Source organism: Pan troglodytes, chromosome 3 (genome assembly GCF_028858775.2).
Source record: "Pan troglodytes isolate AG18354 chromosome 3, NHGRI_mPanTro3-v2.0_pri, whole genome shotgun sequence".
NCBI lineage: Eukaryota > Metazoa > Chordata > Mammalia > Primates > Hominidae > Pan > Pan troglodytes.
Genome location: NC_072401.2, coordinates 166,713,645 through 166,728,322, shown reverse-complemented (window position 1 = coordinate 166,728,322; position 14,678 = coordinate 166,713,645). Strand labels below are relative to the sequence as shown.

Sequence of the window (14,678 nt, the reverse complement as noted above, 5' to 3'; positions counted from 1 at the left end):
TGCAGTGAGCCGAGATAGCGCCACTGCACTCCAGCCTGGGCGACAGAGTGAGACTCCGTCTCCAAAAAAAAAAAAAGAACACTTTCTCCCTTTACCCTTTTCCCTTGAAGACCCTTATTTCAGAGGGGTCCTGCCCTATATGGCAGGAGGGTTGGGGGTGAGGAGTCTACACAGAGAGGCCGAGAAGAACCTGAATAGACAGGCCTTGCTGGGTTTGCCCCTTCAGTCTATTCCCAGTAGATCATACTTTGTCCACTCACATTTCTACATGGCTGTCCATTCTTCATCAAACCTAAGCATAAGAATAGTTTTCTCTGGGTCTTTCATTTCTTTTCTTTTCTTTTTTTTTTTTTTTTTTTGCAATAGGGTCTTGCTCTGTTGCCCAGGCTGGAGTGCGGTGGCACGACCTCAGCTCACTGCAGCCTCAACCTCCCAGGCTCAAGCAATCCTCCCACCTTAGCCTCCCAGGTAGCTGGAACTACAGATGTGTGCCACCATGCCTGGCTAATTTTTTATATTTTTTTGTAGAGATGGGGTCTTGCTATGTTGCCTAAGCTGGTCTCGACCACCTGGGCTCAAGCAATCCTCTTGTCTTGACTTCCCAAAATGCTGAAATTACAGGTGTGAGCCACTGCACCTGGCCTGGGTCTTCATTTCTGAAGGCTCTGATCACTCAGGAAATTACAAGTGTTTTAGGAGCTCTGTGTAAGGAACCAGACAAAGACCAACTATCTATTGGACAAAGACCATATATGTCTTTCTCATCACATGCTGTGTTTTATGTTTCTCCTCCTCAGGCAACACAGTGCTTCTCCTCATACTATGCATGCAGCACTCCTTCCCAGAGCCTGGCAGATTGTATCTTGACCTCATTCTGGCCATCTTGGCACTGGAACTCATCTGTTCCCTGATATGTCTCCTCATTTACACAGGTGAGAATTACAATGAGCCTGTTCTTATAGGAACCTCGAACTGCTTCCTTTCCTCCCAGTTTAAAGTATAGCCCATTAGCGACAAGGAAGTTCTCTGTGTATCTGAGTGGTGACCACATGCAGACTTCTTTAATTTCAAACCAGCAGGAAGGTACAGCCACCACCAGTGAGACCCCATTCTTTTAAGATTGTGTCATTAATAAATTTTTGTTAACGCAAGTGAAACTTTTCCATTAAAACAAGACACAAACTTTTTGGGCTGGGAATGGTGGCTCAAGCCTGTAATCCCAGCTCTTTGGGAGGATGAGGCAGGAGGATCACTTGAGCTCTGGAGTTCAAGACCAGCCTGGACAACATGATGAAACTCCATCTCTACAAAAAATACAAAAAATTAGCCAGGTATGGTGGTGCACAAATGTGGTCCCAGCCCCTCGGGAGGCTGATGTGGGAGGATCACTAGAGCCTGGGAGACAGAGGTTGCAGTGAGCCAAGATCACGTGCCTGCACTCCAGCCTGGGTGACAGAGTAAGACCCTGTCTCCTAAAACAACAACAACAAAAACATCCACAAACTTTTGCTTCTCTGAAGGCAGCTGAAATGTCAGCTTGCCATTTAAAATTAAAAATTAAGAAATAGGCCACGCACAGTGGCTCATGTCTGTAATCCTAGCACTTTAGGAGGCTAGCACTTTAATAGAGATGGGGTTTCGTCATGTTGGCCAGGATGGTCTCTAACTCCTGACCTCAGGTGATCCGCCCGCCTTGGCCTCCCAAAGTGCTGGGATTACAGGCATGACCCACCGCACCCAGCCCCAAATTTTATATATTCATCTGCTTAATGAAGTTTTCATCCACATGTCCCACAGGCACCAACAAGATCAGAATTGAACAGAACATAATTTTCTTCAAAATTTCCCTCCATCCTAACCGTCCTCTTCTAGCTCAGTTAACAATACCAGCCTGCATCCACTTGATAAATCAGAATCCTAGAAACGTAGGAGTCATCTACCTTCTTCCTTCTACCTCACTCCCCAAGAACTGGATAGGATTGGTGATCAGTCAGTCATCAGTCTTATTCAGTCTACCTGTCTTTCAGCTCTGTCTCTTTTCTTTGGTCCCTGCCACTGCCTTGGTTAGGTACTCATCATCTCTTGCATGGCTACATCCAGGAGACACATAACAGGTCTCTTTCCCTCTGTCCACTGATTCATATTTCTTATTCCTGCCAACATGATCTTGTTTATACTTAACTCTGATTGTTAACAGCTTCCCTGCCCAGAGTTTTCTAATAGCTGAAGGAAAAAAAATCTAACGTTTTCATGTGGCATAAAAGGCATTTTCTTTATTTTTTTTTTTGAGTTGGAGTTTCACTCTCGTCACCCAGGCTGGAGTGCAATGGCGTGATCTCAGCTTACTGCAACCTCCGCCTCCTGGGTTTAAGCGATTCTCCTGCCTCAGCCTCCTGAGTGGCTGGGATTATAGGCGCCTACCACCACACCCAGCTAATTTTTGTGTTTTTAGTAAAGACAGCATCTCATCATGTTCGCCAGGCTGGTCTCAAACTCCGGATGTCAGGTCATCTATCCGCCTCGGCCTCCCAAAGTGCTGGGATTACAGACATGAGCCACCACGCCCAGCCTGAAAGGTTCTCCTTGAATGGCCTCTACCTAGCCTGCTCTTCAGGGATGATGGTGAGATCCTTTCAAAGACTGCCAGTTGCTCTGAGGATAAAATCTAAATGTCTTAGGCCGGGCCTGGTGACTCACGCCTGTAATCCCAGCACTTTGGGAGGCCGCAGCGGGTGGATCACTTGAGGCCAGGAGTTTGAGAACAGCCTGGCCAACATGGTGAAACACCGTCTCTACTGAAAATACAAAAAAATTAGCTGGGTGTGGTGGTGCACGCCTGTAATCCCAGTCGGGAGGCTGAGGTGGGAGAATTGCTTGAACCTAGGAGGCAGAGACAGAGGTTGCAGTGAGCCAAGGTTGTGCCACTGCACTCCAGCCTGAGCGACAGAGCAAGACTCCGTCTCAAAAAAAAAAAAAAAGTGTAAATGCCTTGCATGACACACCAGCCACTCCTGATGCATTCTCTGCCTATCTTCCCAACCCCACCCCTTGTCCATACACCCTCACACCCATACATACGTGTAGCTCCTCAAGACCATAGCATTTGTTCAGACTCCTCCTGCACCTGAAGCACCCTTCTTTATTCTCCTAGTCTGTGTGATTAATTCCTGTGTTTCTCTCAAGGATGGGCTCAAACTCTCTCCTCTTTTCCCCTCTCTGATACCTCCTGTTGAGTTAGGCACTGCTTTCCAGGCCAAAAAGCAGCTTGACAACTCCTTGTGCAAGCCTCTTGCACAAGCTTCTATTGAAGGTACTTTCCATACTGTCTTAGAATGTAGGATTATTATCTGTATTTTCCCCTGGACCAGAGGAAGTCATGATTTCTGAATTAGATGGCTGGCTGGTTGCTCAACTTCTCTGGGCTTCACTGCGGGGTAAGAGGAGCATCCACTTCATGCAGGTGTTTATGAGAACTGAATAAGGGCATCCATGTAAAACATTTAAACTGTGCCTCATGTGTTCTAAGTACACAATAAATGTCAGCTATTATTGCTATTTCAATACTAATGTAATCCCTACATTCCCAGGGCTTAGAACAGGCCTGGCACATAGTAGAATTTGAAATACTCAAGGACGTTAATAAGAACAGCAAATTAGCATAATTTGAAAAAATGAAACTAGACTTGTCTTTCAGAATTCGATCTAATAATGACTTTATTATTTTAGTGAAAATCCGGAGATTTAATAAAGCTAAACCAGAGCCTGATATACTTGAAGAAGAAAAAATCTATGCTTACCCCAGCAATATTACCTCGGAGACTGGATTCAGGTAAGATTTAGGTGAGAATAAAATAATTGAGTTTTTTCCCCTAGAAAGCTAGAAACCATTCTGATGCTTGGAATTTATGATTGTGTATTTGTACTTTTACATTTGTTTGATTTGTTTATTTCCTTTCAGCTGTGGTGAAATCAAGTCTAAATCAGGATGTGTAAATGTATTAAATAGGCCATATATTTGATGCAAAAAATTAACCACTTAGCCAACCTATTTAACCTCTCAAGAGCTTTTGACATCATTAACTGGTTACTCCCTCCTTGAAGCACCTTTTTTTATAGGTGTCTTTTTTTTTTTTTTTTGAGATGGAGTTTTGCTCTTGTTGCCCAGGCTGGAGTGCAGTGGCATGATCTTGGCTCACCGTAGTCTCCACCTCCCAGTTTCAAGCGATTCTTCTGCCTCAGCCTCCCAGTAGCTGGGATTACAGGCATGCACCACCACGCCTGGCTAATTTTGTATTTTTAGTAGAGATGGGGTTTCTCCATGTTGGTCAGGCTGGTCTTGAACTCCTGACCTCAGGTGATCCGCCCGCCTCAGCCTCCCAAAGTGCTGGGATCACAGGCGTGAGCCACCTCGCCCAGCCTGTTATTTTCTTTTTAAGGGATAGAGGCTCTCTGTATTGCCCAGGCTGGCCTCAAACTCCTGGGCTCAAGCAATCCTCCCATTTTAGCCTCCCAAACAGCCAGCCCGGTCTGCCCACCCTTGTTTCTATCCAGTCTCTCCCTAAGTGACTTCCATGGTAATTAAAATATCATTCATATCTGTTGGAGATCTTGGGGCTAAAGTAGATGTAAAAAACTATACATGCCCAGCTAATTTTTGTATTTTTAGTAGCGACAAGGTTTCACCATGTTGGCCAGGCTGGTCTCAAACTCCTGACCTCAAGTGATCCATCCACCTTGGCCTCCCAAAGTGCTGGGATTACAGGCATGATTACACCACTCCTGGCCATGTCTGTGGTTCTTCTCATCCTGCTTTTGGATCTATATAATCTGGGACACAAGTTATTCCTTAACATCATCTGAAGTGGATAGCAACAGACATAAGAATATAGTCAGTATATATAAAGAAAGTGTGGGCCAGGTGGGGCAGCTCACGCCTGTAATCCCAGCACTTTCGGAGGCCGAGGTGGGTAGATCACCTGAGGTCAGGAGTTCAAGACCAGCCTGGCCAACATGATGAAACCCCATCTCTACTAAAAATACAAAAACTAGCCAGGCACAGTGGCGCATACCTGTAATCCCGGCTACGTGAGAGGCTGAGGCAGGAGAATCGCTTGAACCCGGGAGACAGAGGTTGCAGTGAGCCAAGATGGCGCCACTGTGCTCCAGCCTGGGCAACAGAGCGAGACTCCATCTCAAACAAAAAAAAGAAAGTGTATTACTTAGGGGCTTAAGAAATGGACTCAGTGCCATTACTGATGTACTAGTTAAAAAAAGAAAAAGAAAAAAACATGACTGGGCACGGTGGCTCATGCCTGTAATCCTAGCACTTTTAAGAGGCTGAGGTGGGCAGATCACGAGGTCAGGAGTTTGAGTCCAGCCTGACCAATATGGTGAAACCCCATCTCTACTAAATATACAAAAATTAGCTGGGCAAAGTGATGCACACCTGTAGTCCCAGCTACTCAGGAGGCTGAGGCAGGAGAATCGCTTGAACCTGTGAGGCGGAGGTTGCAGTGAGCTAAGATTGCGCCACTGCACTCCAGCCTGGATAACAGAGCAAGACTCTGTCTCGAAACAAAACAACAACAATAAAAAACTTTATAGATAAAGGAAAGAGATACTTTTAAAAACAGTTGTTGAAATAAATATAGTTTAATGTATTGGCTTTTAGTAAGGCCAATTTTTGAATTAGTGTCATTTTTAAATTAGCTTTTATAAACTGAACTGTTGTTAGGCACAGGTGTGAAGTGACAACACAGGTGTGACAGTGTTGAATCAGGATGCACATTGCTTTTTATTATAGTGTGGAATATAAATACTTAATGAATAAAAAGAAAAAAGAACAAAAAACAAAAACAAACACTTAATGAGCAGCAAGTCCAAGGTTCTTCATCTTGGGATCGTTATCTCTGTCCCACAGTGTAAACTGATGATATCTTGATAGTTCTAGAATCCTTTACCCTCGGTTTCTTGAAGCCTGGATTATACTGTCTATAATTCTCAATACGTACAGAACTATGAAAACGGAGGTGTCTTTAGTGAAATAGATTCTTTCCCCTAGAAAATACAACTTTTTTTGTCACTTTTCACTTACCAAGATCTGCCTTCTTATTTTGTTTACTCTTTTTCTTCATTCTAACCTAAATAGAGGAATAACTTTAGTATCAATTGTTGATTATCTCTTTGTTGACTTTTGGGCTTATTAAATTCAGAGACTGTTCTTCCTGACCTTGACCCTTTTCATATTTCATCTTGTTCCCCCTGAGCACTGAAGAGTTTACCTAATATTGCTCTCTTATGACTTAATGGAAAGCTTTTTAAAATGTATTCCCTTCACCTCATGGGGTTAACTTTGGGGCAATGAAATTCAGTTTATGCCAGACGTGGTGGCTCACGCCTGTAATCCCAGCACTTTGTGAGGCCGAGGCGGGTGCATCACCTGAGGTCAGAAGTTCAGACCAGCCTGGTCAGCATGGTGAAACCCTGTCTCTACTGAGTATACAAAAATTAGCCGGGCGTGGTGGCGCGCACCTGTAATCCCAGCTACTCAGGAGGCTGAGGCAGGAGAATCGCTTGGACCCGGGAGGCAGAGGTTGCAGTGAGCTGAGATTGCGCCATTGCACTCCAGCCTGGGCAATGAGAGTGAAACTTTGTTCCAAAAAAAAAAAAAAATTCAGTTTATATTCCTCTTTTACTTTTAAAATTTGTATGGAATGCTTCTTTGAAAATGCATCTCAGTTTGAAAATTTGAATCAACTTCCAATGAAAGAAGGTAAATCTAGCCACATGTTTATCCCTTCACCCTCCCCAGATCCTTCCAAAAGGATAGTGAAGGATTAAAAAAGACCACCCTACCTACACTAGCAGAAAAACTGGAGGAGAAAGGGACCATCGATGGTTGAGTGATTTCTGAAAATGTGTGGGCTACAGAATACAGATGAAGGAGCGGTAAACAATACCACAGGGCAGAGAGGCTACATTTAGAGGACACGGGGAGAAATAAAGCCAAGGAGGCAGCCACTCTTTTTGTGTAGCCCCAGAGAGACTTGGAACTCAGAAATGAATAGGATGCCCAGGAGTGGAACATAGGGCAGGGAACAGGGATGTTAATTGAAAGTCTACTGTATATAGACGATGTCCAGGTCTGGGTGTGGTGGCTTAGGCCTGTAATCCCAGCACGTTGGGAGGCTGAGGCGGGTGGATCACTTGGGGTCAGGAGTTTAAGACCAGCCTGGTCAACGTGCTGAAACCCCATCTCTACTAAAAATATAAAAATTAGCTGGGTGTGGTGGTGCACGCCTGTAGTCCCAGCTACTCGGGAGGGTGAGGCAGGAGAATCACGGGAACCCTGGAGGCGGAGGTTGCTGTGAGCCGAGATCATGCCACTGCACTCCAGCCTGGGCAATGGAGTGAGACTCTGTGTTGAAAAAAAAAAAAAAAAAAGAAGATGGTCAGTCATGGTGGCTCACGCCTGTAATCCCAGCACTATAGGAGGCCAAGGAGGGCAGATCACTTGAGGTCAGCAGTTTGAGACCAGCCTGGTCAACATGGTGAAACCCTGTCTCTACTAAAAATACAAAAATTAGCCGGGCATGGTGGTACATGCCTGTAATCCTAGAGGCTGAGGCAGAAGAATAGCTTGAACCCGGGAGGCAGAGGTTGCAGTGAGCCGAGATTGCGCCATTGCACTCCAGCCTGGGCCACAGAGCAAGACTTGGTCTCTGCCGGACGCGGTGGCTCACGCCTGTAATCCCAGCACTTTGGGAGGCCGAGGCGGGTGGATCATGGGGTCAGGATATCGAGACCATCCTAGCTAATACGGTGAAACCCCATCTCTACTGAAAAATACACACACAAAAAAAATTAGCCGGGCGTGATGATGGGCGCTTATAGTCCCAGCTACTCAGGAGGCTGAGGCAGGAGAATGGCATGAACCCATGAGGCGGAGTTTGCAGTGAGCTGAGATTGCACCACTGTGCTCCAGCCTGGGCAACAGAGCAAGATTCCGTCTCAAAAAAAAAAAAAATAGAGACTCGGTCTCAAAAAAAAAGTCAGTATATACAAGAGTTGACTCTACTCAGAGCATATCCCTTCTCAGTTCCATCAAGATAACTTGAAAACCTTTATATAAAGAGTATTTTTTCAGTGAATAGCCCAGCTCAGAAAAAAAAAAAAAAAAAGAGTGGGAGGTTCCTAGGTGGTTTATACATATTAAGTGCTAAATGTTTGTTGTGTTAACCTCTGAAGACCAGAGAGTTTAGGTAACTTATTAAGTTCACACAGTCTGTGGGTGACAAAGTCAGGATTAGAATTCAGATAGTCTTTTTCCGAATATACTTATAAATAATAGCATATTCAAAGTTTTTTTCATGTTATGCTTATAAATAATGTGGTTATTGGCTGGGCGCGGTGGCTCACACCTGTAATCCCAGCACTTTGGGAAGCTGAGGCGGGCAGATCACCTGAGGTCAGGAGTTTGAAACCAGCCTGGCCAACATGGTAAAACCCTGTCTCTACTAAAAATACAAAAATTAGCTGGGCATGGTGGCAGGCGCCTGTAATCTCAGCTACTTGGGAGGCTGAGGCAGGAGAATCGCTTAAACCCAGGAGGTGCAGGTTGCAGTGAGCAGAGATCATGCCACTGCACTCCAGCCTGGGCAACAGAGCTAGACTCTGTCTCAAAAAATAATAATAATAGTAATGTGGTTACATAGCCCATTCCTGTAACCACATTATTTATAAGCATAACTATTTATTTCTAAGAATAAATCTTTTTTGTTCACATGGGACCATTCCCATGTGATATTTTTCATGCTGAATTTCTCACTTACCATCCCTTGAAATAGTTCCCTTTTAGCACATATAGAATATCTGAGTAAAACACATCCAATAACATTTTATTTCTTGAATAGGCAATTTTTAGTCAACATTAAAATTCATCTGGCATATTATTGTCATTATCATTATCATCATCACTATTCCTAGTGCTAATATCTTAAATTAGTGGAAGGAAATTAAAAACACTTTATAGCTATTACTTCTGAGCAGTGAGACCAAAGTGGGTTGGGGCAGTAGTGTAGGAAGGAGTTAGATTTTTTTTGTTTGTTTTATATACTTATATAATATTTTTATTTGTGTCAGGTGCAAAAAGGTACATTTTTGTGGTATGGGAGAAAAAAGGAGAAATGCAAAAATAAACAAATGCCATACATTTAAAAAATTGTTTCCCATGGTCAGAGTAGTCTATTTTAATCGTCATCTGATATTGAATGAATTTTGCCTTTATTTATCTTTAAACGCCATTTAAGTTGATTACTTATACTCAATTATCTTACTCTAACAAATTAGGATCCTTCTTAAAGCAATGATGGCCTTTTTTAAAACATAGAGGTGTGAAAGTTTATAGCATTTTAAATTTATTTCAAGAGTAGAAGTTACTAAAATGATTTATGAAAATAATCTTATTTGGCAATATTACCCTGGCTTCTGACATCTAAGAAAAGGTGACAAATACAATATGCTTTACTAAAAACTAGTAGGTACTCATTTGCAAAGACACTAATGAGTATTGGTGAATATGTGTAACCCATTTATATCTTGATTATTTGCAGAACTATTTCAAGCCTAGAAGAAATTGTTGAAAAGCAAGGAGACACCATTGAATACCTGAAGCGACACAATGCGCTGCTGAGTAAGCGATTGTTGGCTCTCACTTCCTCAGACCTGGGCTGTCAGCCAAGTAGAACGTGAGAGGCTCACGGTCATGACAGCAATTGCAGAGGAACCCAGAGTAATTGAGACTGACTGACCACCTGACAAGCTGCCACGGGGAACTGCAGCTTTTGCTGAATAGCATTTTACAGTGTTTGTTGGAAACCTGAATTTGGTTCTGACTTCTGTGGCTTATGGGTCATTTGAAAAGTACCTGTAGAAGCCTGGATAACTTGAGGGGAATGTCTGTTTTGTACTTTTGGAAATTATTTAACTGCTTGGTTTATCCTAGGATCAGAGGCTAAAGAACTCCATAGTCAACACTTTTCCACCTGACATTAGAACCCTGTAATGATTTCATTATGGATAGGGGAAGTCTAACAAGACAATCGATTTTAAACGGGGTTTTAATCAAATAAGTTCTTCCCACTTTTAAGCTGATGAAAGAAGTCATTATTTCTTGTGAATGTTTTTTCCTGGAGAGCCTTATCATGTATTTTATATGCTTATGTGGTGTTGGATGACATCATGAACCATATAGCTTTTATAGAGAATTTTTCTCACCATAGGACTGAGGTCTCACCAGGTGATCTACTATGCAAACTCCTACAGTTTTCTATTCTTAAGTAATAAGGGCCGGGCACGGCGGATCATGAGGTCAGGAAATCGAGACCATCCTGGCTAACACGGTGAAACCCTGTCTCTACTAAAAATACAAAAAAAATTAGCCGAGCATGGTGGCGGGCGCCTGTAGTCCCAGCCACCTGGGAGGCTGAGGCAGGAGAATGGTGTGGACCCGGGAGGCGGAGCTTGCAGTGAGCCAAGATCACGCCACTGCACTCCAGCCTGGGCGACAGAGCGAGACTCCGTCTCAAAAAAAAAAAAAAAAGAAAAAGAAAAGAAATAAGATATGATGATTGATTACTTGGACCAGTGTTAGACCGACCTGTGTTAGACAAACCTGTGTTGCCTATTATATTGGCAGCACCTTCCATTAGCAATAGCTGAAAAATTCAGAGAAGAATTTAGAACTTTCACTTTATTTTTGCCATTCTTCAAGAAGTTGCTGTATATTTCAGTCTGGTTATACCTTCAATTGATCAATAACTTCAATTATAGGAAAGGCATCTTCTATAATTTTAAATTACTGTAAAAAAAAGATACCTTTTAAAGCCTTGGATTATACTTAAAAATTGTAATGGAAGAAATGCATATTAAGTTATATGCAGATATTAAACATCTGATTCTGAAGATAAAAATGAAGTATTTTTCAGAGCAAATGGCATTATTTCTCCATTTTTCCTAGTATGCCCCTTTAATTTGTCAATTTGCTGTTAGCACTGTTATATGCTGCCTTAGAAAGACTTTTGGTTGAAGGCTGAATATGAGGGGAGGGGATATTTGTGACTGTGTTAATCTTTTTTGATCATTAGCTGAATATTCAATATTTGATATGTAACCATATAGGGATGTGTTCGATATAACTATATAGGCAAGGGATATATTGATTTGGCCACATCTATTTGATTTATGGAGGGCAAATACCTGTTTCTTTTAGATACAGCATTGCCGGGGCATTCTAAAAGTTTTCTACTAAGATAAAGATGATTGTGTATGGCTGGGAGCAGTTGCTCATGCCTGTAATCTTAGTACTTTGGGAGGCTGAGGCAGGAGGATCACTCGAGGCCAGGAGTTTGAGACCAGCCTGGGCAACAATGAGACACTGTCTCTCAAAAAAAAAAAAAAAAAGATGGTGTGTCACCTGCACACAACATTCACAAACTAAAGCCAAATTGTATTTTTAAAATTTCCTTTCTCCCTTCCGTTTTTTTTTTGTTTTTTGGGGTTTTTTTTGTTGTTGTTGTTTTTGAGACAGAGTCTCACCCTGTCGCCCAGGCTGGAGTGCAATGGTGCCTTTCTTTCTTTCTTTCTTTTTTTTTCAGACGGAGTCTCGCTCTGTTGCCCAGGCTGGAGCGCAGTAGCATGATCTCGGCTCACTGCAACCTCCGCCTCCCGGGATTAAGAAATTCTCCTACCTCAGCCTGCTGAGTAGCTGGGATTACAGGCACATGCCACCATGCCTGGCTAATTTTTGTATTTTTAGTACAGGCGGGGTTTCACCATGCTGGCCAGGCTGGTCTCAAACTCCTGACCTTTTGATCCGCCTTCCTTGGCCTCCCAAAGTGTTGGGATTACAGGCATGAGCCACTGTGCCCGGCCTTCCTTTCTTTTTAATAAGTGTATGTATCTCAAAGCCATTGCCTTCTCTAGAAATCTGTTTCTCTGTTCTGGAAGAGCCTATAAACTTTGCCTTCAGTTGTTTTCCTTTCAAAAGGGAACACCAGTGGTAGATGATTAACTCTTATTTATTTTTAAAATTTAATTTGGATCTATAGTCAGTATCTGAGATTTATAGGATGAACTTTGGTTTACAAGGAACAGTGTAGTTAAAAAGTTAGGGTGCCTATGTTCTTATGTAATCATCAACATGTTTGTTGTATAATCATCAACATTTTTCTGAATGCAATGATGAACATTTCAAACAATAAATGAAAATGAAACTAAGTATCAGAAGTAGCAAAACAGCTGATGCAGTGGCTCACGCCTGTAATCCCAGCACTTCGGGAGGCTGAGGCAGGTGGATCACCTGAGGTTAGGAGCTCAAGACCAGCCTGGCCAACATAGTAAAACCCCATCTTTACTAAAAATACAAAATAAGCCAGGCATGGTGGCACGCATCTGTAATCCCAACTACTCAGGAGGCTGAGGCAGGAGAATCACTTGAACACAGGAGGCAGAGGTTGCAGTGAGCTGAAATTGCATCACTGCATTCCAGCTTGGGCAACAGAGCTAGACTCGATCTCAAAAAAAAAAGAAGTAACAAAACAGAAAAATGAACAAAACAATTTAAATGTTAAACATTCTATTCACCAGGCTGGTAATTGTGCTAGCACTGAGGATACAAAAATTAAAGACTCTGGTTGGCAGCTTACATTCTAAAGAGAGCGAGGAATAGATTTCCAGACTCTGTGCTAAGTGCAGTAATGACAGTAGGCCCAACGTGCTGTAGGAGCTCCACGTCAGGGGGTACCCTGGGGGCAGGAGGGTAGAGGGTTTTAAGAATGCCAGACAAAACAATGAGTAAAGTAGGAAGGCAAATAGCTACAAAATATCACAAGCACTGTGTATAGCTGGAACCAAAAGTGTGAGGCAGGACCTGGGTGGAGAGGTAGACAGGGTCAGAGCTTGGAGGGCCTTGATACTATGCTGGAAGACTGCACTTTATCTTGTTGATAATGGGATCCTCTGAAGCATTTCAAGCAAGGAAGTGACAACGTCAGTTTTAGTTTCAGCAGGATCAGATGGTAGTTCAATATGGAGGAAATATGTGTGGCAGAAAGATATGGCCCTGAACTAGGGCAGGTATAGTAAACCTTTTATTATAAGTATGTATGTGTATAGGTATATAGATAGATATAGGTATATATGTATGTATATGTATTCCAAATGACAACAGTATCACGACTTACTATAAAGTTAAAAGCTCATTTTTTTAAAAATGGCAATATGGAAAAATATAAAGCAAAACAATTATTTGAAATCTCACTACCAAGGGATTATACCAATGTACACTTTTTTTGTTTTGTTTTTTGTTTTTAGTCTCACTCTGTCTCCCAGGCTGGAGTGCAGTGGTGTGATCTGGGCTCACTGCAACCTCCTTCTACCGGGTTCAAGCAATTCTCCTGCCTCAGCCTCCCAAGTAGCTAGTACTACAGATGCATGCCACTATTTTTTAGTACAAAAATATTAAAAATTTGGGCCGGGTGTGGTAGCTTACGCCTGTAATCCCAGCACTTTGGGAGGCCAAGGTGGGTGGATCACAAGATCAGGAGTTAGAGACCAGCCTGGCCAAGATGGTGAAACCCCATCTCTACTAAGAATACAAATATCAGCCGGGTGTGGTGCAGGGTGCCTGTAATCCCAGCTACTCTGGAGGCTAAGGCAGGAGAATTGCTTGAACCCAGCAGGTGGAGGTTGCAGTGAGGCAAGATCACGCCACTGTACTCTAGCCTGGGCCACAGAGCAGGCTCCATCTCAAAAAAAAAAAAAAAAAATACTAAAAATTTTGTATTTCGGCTGGGCACGGTGGCTCACACCTGTAATCTCAGCACTTTGGGAGGCCGAGGCGGACAGATCACGAGGTCAGCAGATCGAGGCCATCCTGGCCAGCATGGTGAAACCCTATCTCTACAAAAAATACAAAAATATTAGCAACATTAGCTGGGTGTGGTGGTGTGCGCCTGTAATCCCAGCTACTCAGGAGGCTGAGGCAGGAGAATTGCTTGAGCCTGGGAGGCAGAGATTGCAGTAAGCCAAGATGGTGCCACTGCACTCCAGCCTGGCGACAGAGCAGAGCGAGACTCCATCACAAAAAAAAAAAAAAAAAGAAAGAAAGAAAAGAAAAAAAATTATATTTCTAGTAGAGACGGGGATTCACCATGTTGGCCAGGCTGATCTTGAATTCCTTACCTCAGGTGATCCACCTGCTTTGGCCTCCCAAAATGCTGGGATTATAGGCATGAGCCAGCTCACCTGGTCTCCATACCCTTACCAATAGTGGGTGTTACCTTATTTAAGTCTTGACCCATCTGATGAGTGTGTCATTGTTTCAAATTGTATTTCTTTGGATACTAATGCAGTGTTAAACATTTTTTCCAAATTATATGGTCTTTTATAAATCTTTTATGACATGTATATTCAAGTCCTTTGCTTATTATTGTCCCAGGATATTCTTTTTCTTAACAAATAGAATCTTCTGGCTGGGCGTGGTGGCTCCTGCCTGTAATCCCAGCACTTTGGGAGGCCGAGGCAGGCAGATCACTTGAGGTCAGGAGTTCGAGACCAGCCTGACCAACATGGAGAAACCCCATTTCTACTAAAAATACAAAATTAAGGCTGGGCGCAGT

General features: G+C 42.9%; 1 protein-coding gene across 4 annotated transcripts in view; it reads left to right on the top strand.

Annotated features, from left to right (window-relative positions):
- Positions 1-14,434, top strand: part of TMEM192 (transmembrane protein 192) — a 38,248-nt gene extending 23,814 nt beyond the window's left edge. The window contains exons 4-6 of one of the 4 annotated variants that reach the window (XM_526719.9): positions 798-932; positions 3,727-3,829; positions 9,612-14,434. In XM_526719.9, the coding sequence (XP_526719.3) occupies positions 798-932; positions 3,727-3,829; positions 9,612-9,750 (377 nt within the window). In that variant the 3' untranslated portion in view covers positions 9,751-14,434. Of the gene's footprint in view, positions 1-797; positions 933-3,726; positions 3,841-9,611 lie in introns of all 4 variants that reach the window. The other 3 variants (XM_009448512.4, XM_063809987.1, XM_009448511.3) reach the window with 3 other exon arrangements.
- The last annotated feature ends 244 nt before the right edge of the window (positions 14,435-14,678 follow it).